At 40.8% G+C, this 20,432-nt stretch overlaps 1 protein-coding gene across 1 annotated transcript in view; it reads right to left on the reverse strand.

The window, feature by feature from the left end:
* The window catches only part of TMTC2 (transmembrane O-mannosyltransferase targeting cadherins 2), a 394,308-nt gene that overhangs the window by 224,752 nt on the left and 149,124 nt on the right, over nucleotides 1-20,432 (reverse strand). Inside the window, exon 2 of the mRNA XM_065887822.1 lies at nucleotides 15,428-15,998. Within this exon, the coding sequence (XP_065743894.1) occupies nucleotides 15,428-15,998 (571 nt within the window). The remainder of the gene's footprint in view (nucleotides 1-15,427; nucleotides 15,999-20,432) is intronic.

A 20,432-nucleotide genomic window follows, 5' to 3' on the forward strand; every position in this document is an offset into this window, starting at 1 on the left:
AAACCAACTACACACACACACACACGCACACACACACACACACAAAATCAGTATTACTTATGTAATACCTTAAATAATCAGGCCACATTTTACTTGAAGGAACTCAACTGAAAGATAACGTGCTACACTGGAAATGGTCACTGGATTTACAATCAGCACTGTCTTTGACATCCAGCTTCACTGCATGCTAATCAATTCGGGGGAATTCACTCAATCTCTTGTAAAATGGGTACAAATAATGACCCCACAGGGTCACTGTGACAGTTAAATTAGAAAACAAACGTAAATTCCAAGAGAACAGAAATTTTGTCTGTTTTCTTAACTGCTTTATCCTCGACGTCTAGAAAGGTGCCTCATACCTAGAAGACACTCAGTACCTATTTTTCAAAAAATGAAAAAATAAGAAAGCATCTAGCAAACTTCTAGTCACATGACAGGTATTGAGGGAGAAAAAAAAATGGAAGTTGACTCTGAACCCAAGTTAAATGCACCCACACGAAATGTTTCTAAAAACAGTTAAGAACGGAACAAAATCTTGGATGAGCAGAGCTACTGAGATGCCACTGCTTTTCTGTCAAGACTCTTCCCTCACCAGACTAAATACATTTGTCAGATACGTGTGCACTTTATATGAAATTCTATTAGCATTAAGGCAGAGTCATATAATTTGTACACGTCTTATACTTCCTAGGGACTGGGATAATATATTATCCATCTTTGTATTTTCAGCACACATAAAATCAGCTATTGCATGTGGAAGTGCAGGTTATTTATATTTAAAGCTGTTCCAGGTAAACAGCCTTGGTCCCAAAACCAAGTAATACGAAAGCGGTTGATTCTTTCATCATCCTATTTGCATCTTCCATTTTAACCAAACTTGTACAAAAACAGTATAATGGAAAGACCATGAGCTCTGGTGTCAAAACTTTGGAAGGAGATCCCTTCTCCCCTAGGCACTCTCTGAATCCTTGGGCAAATTATTTCACTCCTATAAACCTTAGTTTCCTTATCTGTAAATGAGGTTCATAATACCTACTCTCATAGAATTGAACAAAGAAATGCACAGAAGACACTTTGCTACCACACCACGGTAAGCCTTGATCAATGGTGGTTGTTATCGTAATTACCACCAGCTCTGTGTATATGCAAATGAAGGCTAATGAATTCAAATTGGGTATTTCTCTTCCTCTTTAAAGAATATGGAAGTCAGCAGAGCCATGGAGAAGATTATACTGCAGAATGCAAAAGAATCAAAGACTACAAATTACCCTGTCCAAGAACCAGAAACTTTCGGCTGTTGCTTTGACAGCTTAAATTCAGCCCTTTTCTCACTCAGCCTGCCCATTTTTCAATTGGCACCTCTGTATTTTCTCCTTTCTGGCAATTTTACCTTCATTTTTGGAACCATCCTCACTTTTGACATTAGGGTTGGCACTCATTCGAATATTCACCCTACAGTGAGAAACTAAAGTCATATCATATGGTCAGAAGAAACTTTAAGCATCTTTAAGACACAAGTGGTGTCCACCACACTCCTGGAATTGCAAGCACCAGGGTGAACGATGATACACCAAGCTGATGACTCTACTGCTAATGCCTAAAACTTTTCTTCTCCAGGTTTGAGCCATGGTACCTTGGAGAGTTGGAAGAGGGTGTCAAAAAGGAGGTGCCCCAGTATTTATTACTTCTCCACCTCTAGACCAACCTCAGACTCAGCGTCCTCAAAGACAAGATCCCTCTATTGAGGGGTAACCTATTCCAAACATAATATCCTGTTAGTAAAGGAAATTAACCAAATCAGGAAGAAAAACACTCTGATTTTAGTCACTTTGTGTTCAGCTTCTGGTAGCTACAAAAGTATGTGTTCCTATTGAAAGCAAGCTTAAATCAAGCTGGAGCCCTAAAACAGCAAAAGGAAAATATTTGAGCCCTTAAGTGAAGCTAGTTCAGGGGGGTAGGGGAGGAAGGGGCAGGGATAGGAAAAAGATGGGCCTGGCGGGGAGGAAAACAATAACAAAACACAAACCAACTCAATTTCAAAAGGTGCCCTGGAATTATTAACACAGCAAAAGAGAAAGAACCTAGGGTGAAATAAGAAGCGCAGAGTCTTAATTAATGACATACTTGAGGGATGGTACATAGCAGTCCATTACAAGTCTCTAGTCTAAAGTGGCAAATAGAAAAGTATTTCCATAGTAACAAGTTTTTTATAAATTAAAGGCAGGGAAGCAATGTGCACAGTGGTAAAAGCACTGGACCTGGAGGACGAGGTACCATGCCAACTCTATGCTTGACTTACCCTGTGACTAATTTCTGTGGGCCCCAAATTCTGTGAAAAGAGATGGGGTAGCATATGGATACATAATTTCTAATATCCTTCTCCAGCCACAAAATCTTGTGTCTTTATGAATATCTTATAATGTTTAATAATATTGTACGGGGTATCAGATTCTCGATGTGCACCAGTGGGTCCCAAACCAAGCTATTCATCAAAATCACAGTGAAATCAGCTCTTTTGCCCTTTTCCTGTTTGCCCATTTCTGTTCCCCTCTTAACAGTAAAAGAATCTAATTATAGGAATGAGATCAGTAAGCAACTGAAACTAACCCCTGACTTATGCTCTCCTGAATGCACACCATGCCCTGTCTAACCTGTTGATTTTTTTCCTAGTTAAAAAGAAGAATGAAGAATTAATATGTTAAAAAATGACTAGCTCTCTACCCGCAATAGCTCCCTTAGCAATCCTGCAGATAAGATCACACGCGCAAGGGAACATCTGAAGAGACAGCCACCCAGTCAGTCTGCACACAATGAAGAATGATGCAGAACCCAACCTCCTGCCTTGACGATTCACTGAGATTCTCCCCCACTCACCCATTTTTTCCCTTTAAAAACTGCCATTGGGCTTCCCCAGTGGTGCAGTGGTTAAGAATCCGCCTGCCAATGCAGGAGACATGGGTTCGAGCCCTGGTCCGGGAAGATCCCACATGCCGCGGAGCAACTAAGCCCGTGCACCACAACTACTGAGCCTGCACTCTAGAGCCTGTGAGCCACAACTACTGAGCCCACGTGCCACAACTACTGAAGTCCATGCACATAGAGCCTGTGCTCCACAACTAGAGAAGCCACAGCATTGAGAAGCCCACGCACCACAACAAAGAGTAGCCCCCACTCGCCACAACTAGAGAAAGCCCGTGCGTAGCAACGGAGACCCAATGCAGCCAAAAATAAATTAATTAAAATTTTTTTTAAATAAAAATAAATAAAAATTAAAAATGTAAATAAATAAAAACTGCCACGGCTGAGCAGGATCTTCAGAGTTGCTCTCTGGACACGAGTCGACCTTCTCCCCAGATTGCCAGTTTTTCTGATTAGAGCACCTTTGCTTTCTACTGACACTTGCCTCTTGAATTACTGGCTTATGAGCGGCAAGTAAACAAACCTGGGTTTGGTAACAACAGCAGGAACTTTTAAAAAGGAGTTTCTTGGGAATCCCCTGGTGGTCCAGTAGTTAGGACTTGATGCTTTCACCACTATGGGCCTGGGTTCAATCCCTGGTCAGGGAACTAAGATCCTGAAGGTCGTGCACCGCAAACTGTGAGGTGCGGCCATAAATAAATAATAAATAGTAGTTTCTTTCCTGCTACCTCTCCACCAGCTCCCCCTCAACACCTCAAAAACAAACTAAAGGGCTTCCCTGGTGGCACAGTGGTTGAGTCCACCTGCCGATGCAGGAGACGCGGGTTCGTGCCCCGGTCCGGGAAGATCCCACATGCCGTGGAGCGGCTGGGCCCGTGAGCCACAGCTGCTGAGCCTGCGCGTCCGGAGCCTATGCTCCGCAACGGGAGAGGCCACAACAGGGAGAGGCCCTCGTACCACAAAAAAAAAAAAAAAAAATAGCTACCACTTATTTGAGGACTTCTACTTGACAGATATATTAGATAAACACATTTAATTTATTTAATCCTGAATTTGGAGATAGGTGAGTGAATCTCCATTTTATTCATGAGAACTCTGCACCTGCTCAATTTTACACAAGTAATAACTGATGGTACCGAGATTAAAATATAGGTGTATCTCACCCCTGACTCCATCCTTCTTAATCATTAACATCGTTAGTAATTAACAATATTCAATAATACTTATTAAGAATTAATATGGGGCTTCCCTGGTGGCGCAGTGGTTGAGAGTCTGCCTGCCGATGCAGGGGACGCGGGTTCGTGCCCCGGTCCGGGAGGATCCCACATGCCGTGGAGCGGCTGGGCCCGTGAGCCATGGCCGCTGAGCCTGCGTGTCCGGAGCCTGCGCTCCGCAACGGGAGAGGCCACAGCAGTGAGAGGCCCGCGTACCGCAAGAAAAGAGAAAAAAAAAAAAAACTAAAAATAAGCAGAGCAAAATATTATTATTCAGTAGCTTCCAGTTTGGGGCTATAATCTCTGGTTTAAAACAGTTTCCCCAGGAGAGGCTGATGATCATCCCAGTTTGGAAACCCATAACGAATCCTAATCTTTAGTCACCACCCCCCACCCAGCCCTGTTATTACCTGCCAATTAAACCAGATTTTTAAATACTGAATTTTCTGAAATCAAAAACTAATTTTACCTATAGACTTTTCTCAGCAAGCCCAAGTTACCAGATTTAAGTTTCTGTAAAAATAATTTGGTCTGAATGTTATTAAGACGTCTGAAATATTTCGTAAAATTTTTGGCAGCCAGAAAATAGAAATGCTTTAAAAATAAAACTTTTTGCTTACTCTGCTCTCCCTAGGAGGTAGGGAAATAAACTAAACTGTGGAACAGCAACAATAACAGCAGCAAAAAGCAGCCTCAATGTTTCCCTGAAAAGGTTTCTTATAAAAGATTCTGGAATCAGCTGCCACAATATTGGCTGCCAGGCTGGGGAAGAATAGGAGGAGGAAAGAGATGCACATTCACCCTTAGGTGATAACTGCTTCCTCTTTCTCCAAAGAATGAGACTTGAACGCTGCAAGCTATTGCAGCTACTGAACTAATCTTCCTTACTATAAACCTTACCAAAAGGAAATATACAGGAAACAGGGAGGTCGGGGGGAGCAGACCAGAAAAGGCCCGGCTCCCCTCCAGTTTCATATATATAAGCAACAGCACCATCCTGAGCCTGAAGGGGAAAAATCGGGCTATAAAAGTATGAGATGATGGCAAGATATTATCAACGGAGAAAAGTTAAGGAATGAGTATGTGTACTTATTTTCAATCAAACAAAAGATAAATGATCAAATCGTGTTGCTAAGAAAAATGATCCTTTAAAAAGGTCTTCTTCTCAATATTCTTTAAATTGTCAGCATTGGTGAATAGGATAGCAAACAAGTTGACTGACATTTCACCCAGCACCCCACTAGAAAAGCCGGAGCTATGCTAATTGAGAGCTCTGTAAAACAACAGACAAAAAGTTCACTATTATTGGAATGCTGTGGAAATGCAGTAAAATGCTGATGATCATGATAGTACTATAGAAGAGGAACTTGGCTGAAGCCTGTACACTTACTATATTCATATCTGGCAATAACTTGGCAAGGCAAATATTATATTCCTAGTTCACAGACCCTGTAACTGATGTTCAATACATTTAGTACTTTATCTAAAATCATATCATTTAAATCTAATCTTGCATGTTCCAGTCCCACAGCCTTTCCAAAATAGCCTTACTTGCACCTATACGTGAGAAGACTAGCCAATCACCAAGTTGTTCTTCAAAGTGAACATCACTTGTTTTTATAGTATTAGATATATTTAACTTTTTATCACACTATGTCATGAGATTTTTTTTTTTTTTTTTTGGTACGCGGGCCTCTCACTGTTGTGGCCTCTCCCGTTGCGGAGCACAGGCTCCGGAAGCGCAGGCTCAGCGGCCATGGCTCACGGGTCCAGCCACTCTGCGGCATGTGGGATCTTCCCGGACCGGGGCACGAACCCATGTTCCCTGCAACGGCCGGCGGACTCTCAACCACTGCACCCAAGGGAAGCCCTTTCATGAGATTTTAAGAAAGAAACTTCACTCGATGGAACACGTAAACTGGCAAATTTTTGCCTGAATCTTCAAATTAGAAAAAAATAATCCTATGTAATTTGGAGCTTTCCATTTCATAGAAGTTATGGAAATACACTCAAATCATTCATGTATAACTTTGGTATAATCCGAGTACATTACATAAACATGTATTCTGATAAAAAACACAAAACACACACACACAGACACAGACACACACACACACACACACACACACCCTTTTATAGGGGGAAGGGACTCAGTGTCATATATTAAAAACTAAGACAATGCCCTCAAAAGGTTGGGTTGGTACTGCTAACAGGTATAATGACTCAAAATTCATAAAATTAAAATATTAAGGTTTTTTCTTTTTTGCTGTTTTTAAATACATAAAATTTAATTACTTTTAAGCAGTCACAAATGATGTTGCATATAATCAAAGACTATTAAATGTACTTGGTATGTAGTTATCTTCAGCAATACGTTAACGGAAATTCTAGATATATCTTCCATTTCTTCATATACTAAAAGCTAAGAGTCATTTATTTGTTTTTACATGTCCTTCATTTTTCTCATATTGTCCCTGCTGTTTTCTCTGAATCTTATATTAATTATAAGCAAAACGACAACCATATACCCAAAGGCAGTTATTGCAGATTCCCCTATTATACCAAAGAGAAGCATTATGATCTTTGCATTTTATTTGATTTCCTGAAGTGAAATAACAAACATGCGGAGAAAGAAAAAAAGTGTCCTCTGGAACATGAACACGGACTTCACTAATCAAGGCCATAATTACCGAGGAAACATGTATTAAATTCTGAATTCATGCTATTTCACTTGATGCAAGAGTTGTAATCAGACCAACAGAGCATACAGGAGCCATCTGGGTGCTGCAGAGCTGTAAAGACAAACCCTGAGAGCAAGGGCACATCGACCTTCCTAGCACCAAATCACTGCAGACTTTTGTATTAGAAAGTGCTGTTCTTCCCTTTTGATTTCTTATTTTCCTTTTTGAAGAAAGGAATACTGTAATCAGTAGGTATGAAACTGTATATAAAAAATAAAACATCACACCATGCAACCTTTACCACAGTATCACATATCACAGATATTCTAATGATCAAAGAATTTGATTTAATATTCAGTTTTATCCAACCCACCTCCCACCCTGCTCACACCTTTTAAGGAATCTCTAATGTACTCCAGAAATCAGGCTTTCTATAGCTTAAGTTTCATTTGAGAAATCAAAACTAAATTAGCATTTCCATTGTTCCAGGCATTTAAGACAGGAATCTGACTTCTAGGCAATGACAATGGATTTCAAATTTGTGCAAACCACATCATTTTCTGTGAAACTGACAGAACCCAGCTGAATGTGAGTAACCTGATAGTCATGAGATCCCGTCAGTCAATTGGATTCCTCTGAGGCAGCACGTTATCGAAAATTGAGCCAAGTGATGTAATATGCATCCCAGACAGTGTTATGAGAACAGCAGAGATGATTTCAATGAGACTCATTATTTATTCATCACAAGGTCCAATTTGCGTGTCATTTTCACTGACAGTGTACTCAGTTAACTGGTTGAAATTTAGTGCTGATAGGGTGTTTCATTCTGTCCCGTAAAAAATTTTTTTTCTGTCTTCCTTTGTGAAAGAGTACAAAACAAAGAAGGATTTGTATTTGTGGCCATTCACAGTAATATCTGAACACGTTTCAGGAATACTGGAAGAACGGACATAGGAAAGAGCCCTTAAGGACTCCCTGTTTTTCTCATTAGGAGTATATAATAATATGCCAAATATTACAGAGAAAAAAGTACGACAATATTAGCCTTCAGAAAATAACTGCTTTTCTTTTAAATGCTAAAGAACGAAATAAACACTGATAGGAGACACACTCACTGAATGAGATACAACTTCTACCCCTGAGTCTGGTCGTTAATCTCATCACCCAAGGGACCCTCTCTCCCCAAGGTTTAGGGGAAGAACAGAAAAGAAAGTTCTCCAAGAGGCAAGAAGAGCTGGCCTACACATTCTTGGGCTTCTCCCATGGACCAGTCCAAGGGCTAGCACATTTGAAAGCCATGCATCACTTCCCATCATTGTCGGGGTGACAACCCATCTTAAAGGGCCCCGACGTCGTTAGACACAGTAGCTGTCTCAGTCTACCTTTCCTGATTCATTTTCCTCTCCAGGTCCTGGTGCTCTGGGTATCTAACAAAAGGACTGCTCAGTCCTCCTCAGTAACTTCCTCTGAGCGTCCCTCTGTGTAATGCTCAGGCTCCGCTCTCCACTCTTCCTCGTCCGTCCAATTATAAATGCCCATATCCCAAGAATCCTTTGGGTTCCTCCTCACACACCTTTGCTGCTGAAGGCACTTCAGCTGAAAGTCACCTCCCCTTCCTCTAAGCCGCCCTAATGCTCCCAGGGCCTCCCCTCCAGCCCTCACCACTCTTCAGCTTGAATTTCAGTTCTACACTGGCAGGCACTATTCTCCACTTCCTACTACTCTCAAACGTCCTTCAGGGCAGAATTTTTTCGATTCATCTTTGATTCCCCACATCACCTAACACCACGCCTTGCACAAAGATGAATCTTTAAAAAAACAATCATAATTTGTGAATAGAACGCTGTCCCAGGTATTAACACTCTAATGCAAGCATTACAGAAACCTGCAAGGGTACTCAGCTTCCCAAATTTAAATAACTGGAACCTAAACCACAAATAGAATACAGAATCATCTTAAGTTAGCTGAGCGAGGAAGACAACCTGCAGGAATAAAATACCCTATTAACCTTTGCCTTTTTGAATTGTAAAATATTTCTGAACCTCGACTTTATTTGTGGTGTTATCTGGTTAGCGGTCTTCGCAGCAGTTCAAAGTTTTAAAGAACTACAGGTCATGAATATTAAATGCTACAACAAGTTTACTTGGAGGAAATCCAGATTCATTTGTAGCTGCATGACAAACAGTCCCCCAGTTTCAATAATGCGAGGAAATACTGTGATCGGAATCGGAGTATCTTGCTATATCTGGATTCTCACAAAGTCAAGTGTAAGGCAAATGGGGGAAAAGACAATCCTCAGAAAGCAGGAACACTACTTGGAGTGGCACAGATGGTGATTAAAGACAATCAGAAAGGGCAAATATATCCTATTTCATTCAAGGCAATGGATATGAGGGTCACATCTTGCATAAAACCACAACCTGGTCTAGAAAGAAAAGGGACAGGGACATAAATGGTAAGATTCCACCAATGTCATCCGAGCAGCTAATCAAATAAAAAGAGCACATGTGGATTCAATGTGCAAATACCTGCAGGCTATACGCTGGCTCTTCTGTACACGCGGAGTCACACTAAATAGTCTGATATACAGAAGCACTACGTTTAATGTCTTCAGTGTTCCAACAGCGACAAACCCAAACCTTCAACAGAACATAAGACCCAACCCTCAGAAACCATTCGCAAGATAAACCCTGTAAATGGTTTGGAAATATGGGACTGTTTGTTAGTGTGGGTCTGATCACTGCACCCCGCTGTAGAGCCCAGCTTACATAATACCCAAGATAAAGGTAAACTTGTTCAACAAAGGCAACCTCCATCAAACACATCCTGCTTAGCATTAAAATAAAGTTATTTCTAGACAGAGATGACTTGTTTTTTGAAAGTGGCAATGCCTCCCGTTTCCCTCTCTAATAATATAGTCTCTTTATCTTGTTTACGTATTTGAAGGAGGCTGTCCAGATAATGTACATCTTGGAAGCAACTACAGCAAAATTAATGCAGCCATCTTTAGAGAAAGTCTTTAAAAAGATCAAACTCAAAGGGCTTCATTTTTCCAAATTATTTTGGGCTATAGTTAGAATTGTTACACCTGCTTTCAGGTTTCCTTCCTTTTTAAAATTTTTTCCCCACCTGTAACTGAGTAAGTGATTATTAGGCTAATAAAGGTGGGAGAAAAAGATGTTTCCACATTAAAACAGTTAACAGATGTTAAATAAGCACAGAAAATGGCCACTAGGCAAGCAATGACTGATGTTGGGTAAGTAAGAAAAATGTTGCCTTTACTGATTTTATTACCCATGTACCTCCCGGGGTCATGGGAGACTTGTAAAATATTTTGTGGGCAGATAAAAGTCTAGCATTTATTTGCAAGGCTAGTGTGTGTTTCAAGGGTTCCCCACTCCCCTTACTTAGTTTTATGTTGTCAAAAAGTAAGTGAAGGGGCTTCCCTGGTGGCGCAGTGGTTGAGAGTCCGCCTGCCGACGCAGGGGACACGGGTTCGTGCCCCGGTCCAGGAGGATCCCACATGCCACGGAGCGGCTGGGCCCGTGAGCCATGGCCGCTGAGCCTGTGCGTCCGGAGCCTGTGCTCCGCAGCGGGAGAGGCCACAACAGTGAAAGGCCCGCGTACCACACACACACACACAAAGTGAAAATAATCTAAGAAAGGCTAAAATAATCATTTGGTGAGAAGTCAAGAACACTCATTTTTCAACATTTTTCTGACATGCATTTCTTCCAATCCTACCTTCCAGAACTCACTAACCAGTGATGAAATCCTCACTATAGAAAGGGGCGAGTATAGGATTTCACTTTACCATTGCAGGTACATCCTTTTCAAAAGTCAATCTTAAACAAGGGTGAATTCAGTAAGTTACTAGGTACCTACTATGTGCCAAATGGTGCACTAGATGCCAAGAATAATGTAGGAAACATATTAAATAGATGCTGAAGTGAAGATCTAGAACATTTAACAGTTTTCAAAAAAATAGTTAGGAACTCTAATTTTGTTCATACACATCCCTGAAGATTTTATATTGTTTTCTTAGAAATCTTCCTAACTATTGAAAACTATATTATTTCATATTATATTCAACCACATTATTTCATAAGTCATATTACTCTCTTGATAAGCATTTACTAAATAAGTTAAATGTGTTAACATTTTTGACATATTCATAAGAGTGCCTGGCAGATATAAACACTATACATGTTTACCAAATACTAAATAAAATATCTATGATTTTCTGGGTACCTACTGTTTTCCAAACACTTCATCGAAGAAAAAACTTTCGTATTTCTTTTGCAGAACTACAAAAAATCTACATGTCATATGGACACGGGTATCCCTCGCATGAATCTTAGAAGTCAAAAAACGGCAGCCAAGACTTCTGGCCAAATTCAGTCATCCCAAGGATATCGTCTGGCCCAAACAGGGCATATTTGTTCTTAAATTAGTAACCAGTAATAAATAACAGGAGATGTCATAGAAAATACAGATGTCTATCTTAGAAAAATACTAACCTCTACGAAACTGAAACCTGTATTTGCTTATCGCAATAATGGGATGGAGAGAAGTACGAGTGCGAGAGCATAACCTCTAGTTCACCACGGGCCCTTCTGCCTGGTCCTGGTGTGCATTTGACTTTGGGGCCTGGATCTGATAGGCCTCTAACTTCTGACATTTCTGAAGAAATGTGAAGGGAGAAGCTGAGTGTGACTGCTATGAGAAAAACATTACGGACAAAACTATAAAAATGGAGAGCCTTGCTCCTCTGGTTTTAATAATTTCCAGCTTGTAGGACCACCATCTTTAGATTTTTGAGTATTTGGCTGGTTCTCTAGTTTGCCTAATAGAGGTAAACGTTTGTGCACTGGATTTTTCTCTTTATATATAAGTTATATTTTAATAAGGCAGGGAAGTTTATTTCATGTGGCCAACTATGATAACTCCGATGCAGAGTTAATTAGTAAGACATTTAAGACGATTATTCGTTTAAGGTTGAAAAGGCCTTTAATCCACTTCCTTCAAAGTCTCTTCTAACTCACCCCAGGCATAGAAATCTATTTATTTTAAAGACAGAACATGGAATTTTTCTATAACTTCCATATGTAATCTGTGCCAGTGTTTATAAGCCCCATAGCCATGAAATTCTAAATGAAAGTTTTTGCTTAAATATTCATACTTCAGCTTTAGTTGATTCCTAATTCATATGCTTTCAAACCACTGCGTGTTTAAAGACTAGTAGAAATTTATCCTTTGGCCTTCTCTTTCTTGAGATAAAGAATTACATTTCCACTGATACTTCTTCTTTCCCTTCAACTAATGTGCATTAAGTGACTTCCAAATATTGGGCACCCAGTTCACAACGAACACTCTACAGTTTCACGTAATCTTCCTAACATCTCTAGGAGAGAACATTAATTATCTCGATTTCTACACAAAGAAACAGGGCATTGAACTAGTCCAACGTGACTCAGCCAGTGCACGTTAAGGTTCAATGCCTATTATTTTCTTCTCTACTGTGGAGTCATCTGACTACTTTCTATGTTCATCTTCACACCTTCACAGTGTAAGATCACTAGGCAGTCACAAATATGTCTTCTAGTCCTAGTGATTCCACCATTTTCTGGGTGACTTTCACATCTCTGGTTCTCTACACCTCAGCTGGAAACAAGGGGACTGGCATAGATGGTCTCAAGGTTCCTTACGGATCTGTAAAGTCTGTTATCCCAATGTCCTCATTAAGCTCACTGGCCCAAAACCTAAGAGTGAAAGAAAAAGCTAAGTTGAGATAGCAACTATCAGATGAAGGGTTTTGCTGCCCTGACCACTTCCCTTGCCCGCAAGCAGTGGCTGCCAGACAGCCTGGGCAAGTTTCCATCTGAAAACTTCTCAAGACACTGAACATTCAAAGCCATTAAGTCCTTTCCCATAGTGCGGGGGACTTCACACTCTCTACTCTTAACGAATTCCTTCACAGTGATGGGGTTCGGGGCAGGCTGCCACAGAATGTGCCACTTTGGCATGTGGATTATATGGAGCGAAAGACAATTAAGGCCCAACAGACTCAAGAAGAAGTTTTTACTTCCCTCTTAAATGCCTAAAAGGATTTAGTTAGCCTGTGCCAGGAAGAGAGTTATTACCAAAGATAACTTTTTTACATAAGGAAGACTCTGGTCTGGAGTGGCAAACATTTGCTCGTCCTGTCTTCCTGTGAATCGTCTTCCTTCCTGTGAAGTTCCAGACCCCTCCCCCCTTTTCCTTAGCTCAGGACGGCATAGAAACCTCAACTGCCTAACTGTTGAGGAGCTTCTCCTGTCTCTGAGGGGGTCCTGTATGTACAAAACTAAATCTGTTTTTCTCCTGTTAATCTGTCTTACGGCAATTTGATTATCAGGCCAGCCAAAGAACTTCGATGGAGAGAAAAGTTCTTCTCCCCTGCACTAGTGGCACTTCTCGTTTTCTGAAGCAGCAGTTGCATGAGTAACGCTGCCAAATAAAATATGAGATGCCCAGTTATATTTTAATTTCAGATGAACAAAGGATAGTCTTCTCTTGTAAGTATGTCCCAAATACTGCATGGGACATAGTTATAGTAAGGAGATCAATCAGCAACTTAATCCTTGAAAACAGGCTTACAGACCTGAAAATTTCTCAGAAGAGAACTTCAAAGGTCCTAAAAGCAAGTCCTGAATTGACATACCGAGGTAATTTCCTAATTCATGAGATGGTAACATGAAAATTCTGTAGGAGAAACCACAGTGTTTCACAGGCTATCAACACAAGGTCTTAAAACACCCAGTCTGTATCCCCAAATAGTTCTCAACCTGCATAGGACAAGGACCATGTCTTATACTTACTCTATTTGTATTTCCAGTAAAACAAGAAAACTGTCTATTGTTGATGGCATGGTTTTCAAAGGAAAGAAAAAGACTATTTTCCCTAAATTTCCTTGAGAGACTAATTAAAATTGATTTGAAATTAAAAGCTTGACTTTCAAACCATATGTTCTTTGCAAAGCATCAAACTCTAACCAGAGTTTTCTTTTAAAGTTTCAGCATTTAACCGAAATCACAAAAGAACTTCATTAAGCACTTGATACTGGAGCTCCCTGCAGAGCAGAGGCACAGCAGTAATTACTCTGCCTCCTACGTAAAAGAAAAAAAGAGTCATTTAAAAGTAAATGTTTCCGAGGACTTCCCTGGTGGTGCAGTGGTTATGAATCCACCTGCCGATGCAGGAGACACGGGTTCGAGCCCTGGTCTGGGAAGATCCCACATGCCGCGGAGCAACTAAGCCCGTGTGCCACAGCTACTAAGTCTGCGCTCTAAAGCCAGCGAGACACAACTACTGAGCCAGCGAGACACAACTACTGAAGCCCGCGCGCCTAGAGCCCGTACTCCCCAACAAAGAGAAGCCACCGCAATGAGAAGACCAGGTACCACAACGAAGAGTAGCCACCGCTCGCCGCAACTAGAGAAAGCCTGCGCACAGCAACGAAGACCCAACGCAGCCAAAAATTAAAAATATATTTTAAAAATAAAATAAAAATTTAAAAATGTTTCCATTTACCTCAATTTTGTTATTTCAATTTCTTCCCAATTGAATTTTAAGTAAAATTAAGAACTGAGAGGAAAAAAGTGGTAAAAACTAGAAAACTTGACAGCTTTCTCAGGGTCAGTATCCTAAACCGTAATTCCTTGCTTAAGAGTGTCCAAAAGGATGGAGGAGCTGGCTGTGGTCCATGATTTAGAAAATGGCTGAGGTCTGCAAACACTGGCGAAGTTCCGCCTTTATACTTAAGTTAAAGCAAGGGTGAGTTTATTGCCAGGGAGGGAGGATGGGGAGATGGGAAGGAGGCAGTTTCTCAAGAGGTGCTGGTCCACCCAAACACACCAGCAGAAAACTGCTCAGTTCTCTTTAAGTACGTGGGATCTGAAAGTGCTTCCGTGACCTTCAGATGACATTGCATTTTGCAACCACTAAGGGAATACAGAAGAACACATATTAAGCCCTGAAGCAAAGGTCTTAATTGGCCTCAGGGCAAAACTTACAATAACCACTTTCTGTTTTGACTCTTCGGTTCTTATACACTACATCAGGGAAAGGTGAATATGACTCACGATTTAAGAATGTGAGTTCCCAGTGCACTGCAGAGAGGGTTGTTTTCCAAAGTCAGCTCAGGAAAAGTAATATTAACAAATAGCAGAGGATTTCCTCTTGACAGAGTCGAGCATCTAGCTCTATGATCAGCTGTGTTATTTTTCTCAAACACATTTTAGAGGCAATTTATTGGATTACAGGGAATTGGGGCCGAAATCGAGGAGTAAAACTAAATAAATAATAAAGATGCATATTCTTTACAAGGCAGAATTGTCCTTCTAGCCCCTTGGAAATCATGAAAATAAGAAACCTGAGAAATAAAATAATCCGTGACTGACACCCAGTGAGTAGGGAAAGGTCAGAGAGGACACTTCCACCTCCCGAAGATCAAAAGGTAACTTACTTTAAATTCTCTTTGAAGAGGAACACATTTGCTTTGTAAATGGGGAAAAGGGACCAAGCAAGGAGAGGACTCAGTAATCCAATGCTCAAGCACCAACAATCACTTACTTTGTAAATGGTGGGTAAGATCTGTTTCATTTTCAGCCTGTGAAAGACAAAGACGTCATAAACGGCTGAAACCGCCAGGACCGTCACTCCTTGTTCTTTCCACAGCATGCTGCATCCGGCGCACAGTCCGGTCCCCAGGAACCAGCCCCAGGTCCTGGCCGAGGCGCCCCTTGTAGAACAGTGTTTCATGTAGCAGAGCAAGGAGAGGAGGAAGAAGAGACTGGCCCCCACATCGGCCCGGCCCACGATTCCTGCCACCGCCTCCGTGTGGATGGGGTGAGAGGCAAACATCAAGCCAGCCATGAAGGTCCAGTATCCATCCCCAAGCAGGATCTTGGAGAAGCTCGTGAAGAGACCAGTGACCGCCGCATGCAGGAGCACGTTGACAAGATGGTAGCTCCAGGGATTCAGCCCTCCGATGGCGTGGTTCAGGCGGAAAGAAAGAGTGCAGAGCGGCCGGTAGGACTTGTGGCTGCCGCTGTGGGTTAGCAGCGTCCCCCAAAAATCATTGTAGAAAATGTGGGTCCATGGGGTTTCTGGGAGAAGGTCCTGATTAGTCTTGATAGCACGGCTAAAAAATAAAATGTCGAAACAGAAATCTAATGTAAAATACAGAAAGAAAGAAGGAAATACACTGCTAAAATATACTGCTAAAACACTGCCTCCCTTTGTAGCCTTGTCATCACGTGGCTTTGTCATCACGTGGCTTTATGATGGGATTCCAGGTATACATGATTAATGCAAACGAGCCTTGGAGCCGGCTTTACAAGTAGATTGAATTCAGATCCTCCCCTTAATGGCTTACTAGATCCGCAATTAAGGTTGTATTTCTCTCCCTCAAAAGCTTTCTTCCTTGTTTGAATGCAAATACCTTTGAAGAATAAATGCAGAGTTAAAGGCTTAACTCTTAAGGTTCAATAAAGCAGTTGCCAAACAATTGCCCGCGTGTTGGCTAGAAAGTCTCAGGTGATACTGGTGCAGGGGATACACTTACAGCAAGGACTAGCCCCCACCCCCACCCCGCCCCAGCAGAAATAAATTTTAGGTAGAACATCTGTGCCCAAAGCAATGCTTCCCATACATGCAGGTCACCTGGGGATCTCATTAACAGGCATGTAAAGGCTCTAATTCAGTAGGTCTGGGGAGGAGCCCGAGATTCTACATTTCTAACCCTTGTAATTGTTCATTTATCTACTGTGTAAAAAAAGCAAAGAACACTGCTTTGCAGATACATGAGTGTTCTGGAGACCTAGTGCAAAGAACACCTTGGCCCTGTCAGCTGCTGCTATTATTATTCTACAGACTGTATTCTAATCTACAAAAAGTCCCTTATAAAATTCAGTTCGACCTACAACCTCTGAAATTAGGTGCATCTGGGGGCTGGAATTAAGACAGACATCAACATACATTAATAGTAGTTGGTTATCTACTCTGCCAAACACTATGCTAGTCCTTCTGTATATATTATCTACTTATGAAAATGAGCTGACTTTTCTAGATGCTCAATAAAAGGCAGAAAGTCTGTCAAAATCAGGTTTTAAAAAGTACTGAATGTTACAGACAGTTCTCCAGTGTCTATATTCTCCACTTTCCCATACTTTAGTTTTTAGCTGGGTACATGTCTTATGGACAAAAAATTATCATTTCCTATCTTCCCTTGCTGCTAAATATGGTCCTGTGACTAGTATTTGGCCAGTGACTAATATTTGGTCAGTGGAATATAAGCAGAGTGCTATGCACTACTAGAAAAAAGTATCCTTAAAAGGAAAAAGCTTAGTATTCTTCCTTCTCCTACCCCTACCCACTTCCTGCTGGAGCACAGATGTAATAGCTGGAGTTCCAGCAGCCATCGTGACTCATAAGGTGTCCTTAGGAATAGAAGTCATGCCAACAGAGCAATAAGACTGAAGGAAACTGAGTCCCTGTCATGGTAGACCATACCAGCCCTTGGCAAACTACCTGAGTATGAGAAAGAAATTGGTATCTTGTTTAAGCTGCAATAGTTTGGGTGTTAGCACAGCTGTATCTACTCATCAGTGAAATCCTTTGTTAACAGAAGACCTACTATATCACAGTGGTTTGATTTTCCATTTTGATTCTGATTTTTACAAGCCTCCGTGTATTGACTGTGTATAAATGAATTTCCATATAAATTGGCTTTTAAAATATTAGAAACAGATGTTAGTCTGGATCCATTAAACTAAAACACCCTGTTATGACATTCATCAAGAGTCTACCCCAGAAGTAATTGCTTAAGACTTGATGGGTTATAATTAAAATTTTAAAGAAATATGAAAAACTGCCAGTGTTGTTAGAGCTGATTTCAAGCCACTGAGAATGAAAAGCCAACTGGCCTCCACTGAACATTAACTTAGATACTGATGTGCATTTCTCTAATATCAATGCAGAAACGTTCATACTATCAAAGTCAGGGCAGCAGGAAGTTCAACAGCAAAGCACTGTGGGATAAGGCTTGGCTAATTTAGCGAGAAAAGCTGAAAAGCACATTTTGTTTAGGACAATACTTCACCCTTTCAGTGGCAGATCCTTATAGAATGGAGACGCATGTTCCCTAAACCAGGTTTTCTACATGCTATTAGTTCAGCTCCATAACTAACTCTGTAAAGGCTTTTTGAGGGAAAGGAAAAAAAAAGAAACACACGTTTAAAAGTCTGTTCAAAGCTGCCAGAATTTCTTATATCCGTAGCAATACATCTAGTAATCTGCAGCAACCAACAAGATATACTATGCGTTTAACTCTCATGAAACAAGAATTTCAAAACAAAGAAGAAAACTAACAAATCTCATAATTTCACTGTGAGAAAAACCTTTGATGCGGCACAGCCCTAAATTTACACTGTAGAAAAGAATTAAAGGCAAACAGTGTCAATAAAATAATAGAAGAGCAAAGGAACATCCCACCCATGTTCAAAATATACTGCACTAAGGGAGACTTCGGTCTGATAAAATTCTCTGATGGGCATTATCTTATTATTAGCCAGGTTTTTATTGACTCAATAAATGTTACGGCAAAAGAACAAGAAATAAGACTAAACTTCACTGGGCTTTAGTACATAAGTCATGTCACACATGCAAGTCAGTGATAAGGGATGCATTACGCATCCTTCACATCATATTAAGAAAGATACAGACCAAAAGGGATTTAATGGAATCTGGATAATCTGCCAGCAAAATGAGAAGTAAAGGTAGTCTCTCAACACTCGACATAATAGATACTCATCTGTTTGCATTTTCTTATGCAAGTCCAAAACTGAAAGAGGGAAACCTGCTACTTCTCAGTCAATGAAAAGGCTTAACTCAAAACAAAATGTCATGCTGATATAATTTCTAATGTTACTTCTGTGAGTGGGTATTGAAAATTCAGAAAGACACTAAGGGATTGGGAAACTTTCCACTCCAGGAAAGGTGAAGAACGCTGAAGCAGCAGGTGTGGAAAAGAAACAATTGTAGGCAGAATTCTCCAGAGAACACAGGCCCAAGAGACTGCCTTTTGAAGCAAAACGATCCAGTCTCTCAAGCTTTCAAGGAGGTCTTAATCTGTTTTTAGTTTTGTTCATTTGAGGCTGTTTGTTTTTTGCTGCATTATGATTTTTCCTTTAAAAAATGTTGACAAAGGCCAACGCTATTGTAAAACGTAAAACGGATGAATGATAATGACACTGCCATCCCAACTGTCCTTGTGTGGGTTTCTCTCAGTACTATTTTTCCTGTCCATTGACCTTTTCAGTCATGAGCACCCACAAAAATGATGGCCATCAGTCCTTCAGAGGAGGAATGATGCTTAGATTCTCCAAACATCAAACGGCACGCTCTTCCCAAGTACTTTCAAATTGTTCTACTAAAAAGTAAGTAAAGGCCAAACTCTATATTTAAAAAAAATTTTTTTTCTTTTAGGTGATGGGTTGAAATTTGTTCCACAGGAGAAAGAAGAAAGAGCATGGCCTTTGTTAACCTGCCCTGCTTCAGTGCTACCCAAGCACGCCGATCTATGCCCAGAAAGGGCAGTGAAATGCAGTGGTTAAGAAAACTGAGTCTGGAGCCAACTGGTCCAGAGTTACTCCACTTCTCTGTACCTCAGTTTTTTCATCTGCAAAATAAGGATAATAACTGTACTTGCCTTATAGGACCATTTTGAGGAGTAAAGGAGTTAGTAAGCAAAAAGCACATTGTTATATGTAATATGTGTAACACGTGATAGCTGCTGTTATTATCAGTATTATCACCATTAACACCAAACAACTAGTGCTAGCCATCAATGCAAAATCAGTGCTCTTTCTTCATATATATATATATATATATAGCCTTCAAAAATCTATGTACCATGGTCCTATTTCACTTAAAATTCCTTTAAGCTTTTATGACACTCTCAGCACAAAACAATAAACATTTATGAAGTCTTACCTGGGGTCTTTTATCTTTTAACACATTACTCTTCCCATTCCCCTCCTATCTTTTTTGACTTCTTTCCAACTCCTTGGCTAGCATCTCTTTCAGATTTTTCTCCCAAATGTGGATGTTTCTCTCGGTTCTGTCTCCTGACCTCCCCTCTCTCTACACTTTCCACCTCTGTAGTCATCATCTTTGACACCTGCAATTCAAGAGATGCTTTCTCCATCGACGCCTCCAGCCTGAGTGTTGCTCACAAGCCTACACTTGTACTGCCCCAGGTGACAGCCATACCTGAATGATGCAATCCCGGTTCCTCTACTAACACCAGAGTCTTACCTTTGGCCAGTTAACCTCTCTAAAGCACAGCTTCTTTACCTACAGTTGGTAGATAACAACGCTCCTCACAAATTGTTGTGCTGAAGATCAGATGAGGCAATGTTAACTTAAAATGTTTGAAAAATTACTTAGCCTGGTGTCACGGACTGGTTTTTCCAGACCCCTTCTTCTTAGTTAACAGTGTCCTGTTCTTCCTTCTGAGAACAGGCCACATCCACCCCTCAGTCCATGTGCATAGAGTGAAGCTGTTATCCCCACC

This window comes from Phocoena phocoena, chromosome 11 (genome assembly GCF_963924675.1).
Source record: "Phocoena phocoena chromosome 11, mPhoPho1.1, whole genome shotgun sequence".
Taxonomy (NCBI): domain Eukaryota; kingdom Metazoa; phylum Chordata; class Mammalia; order Artiodactyla; family Phocoenidae; genus Phocoena; species Phocoena phocoena.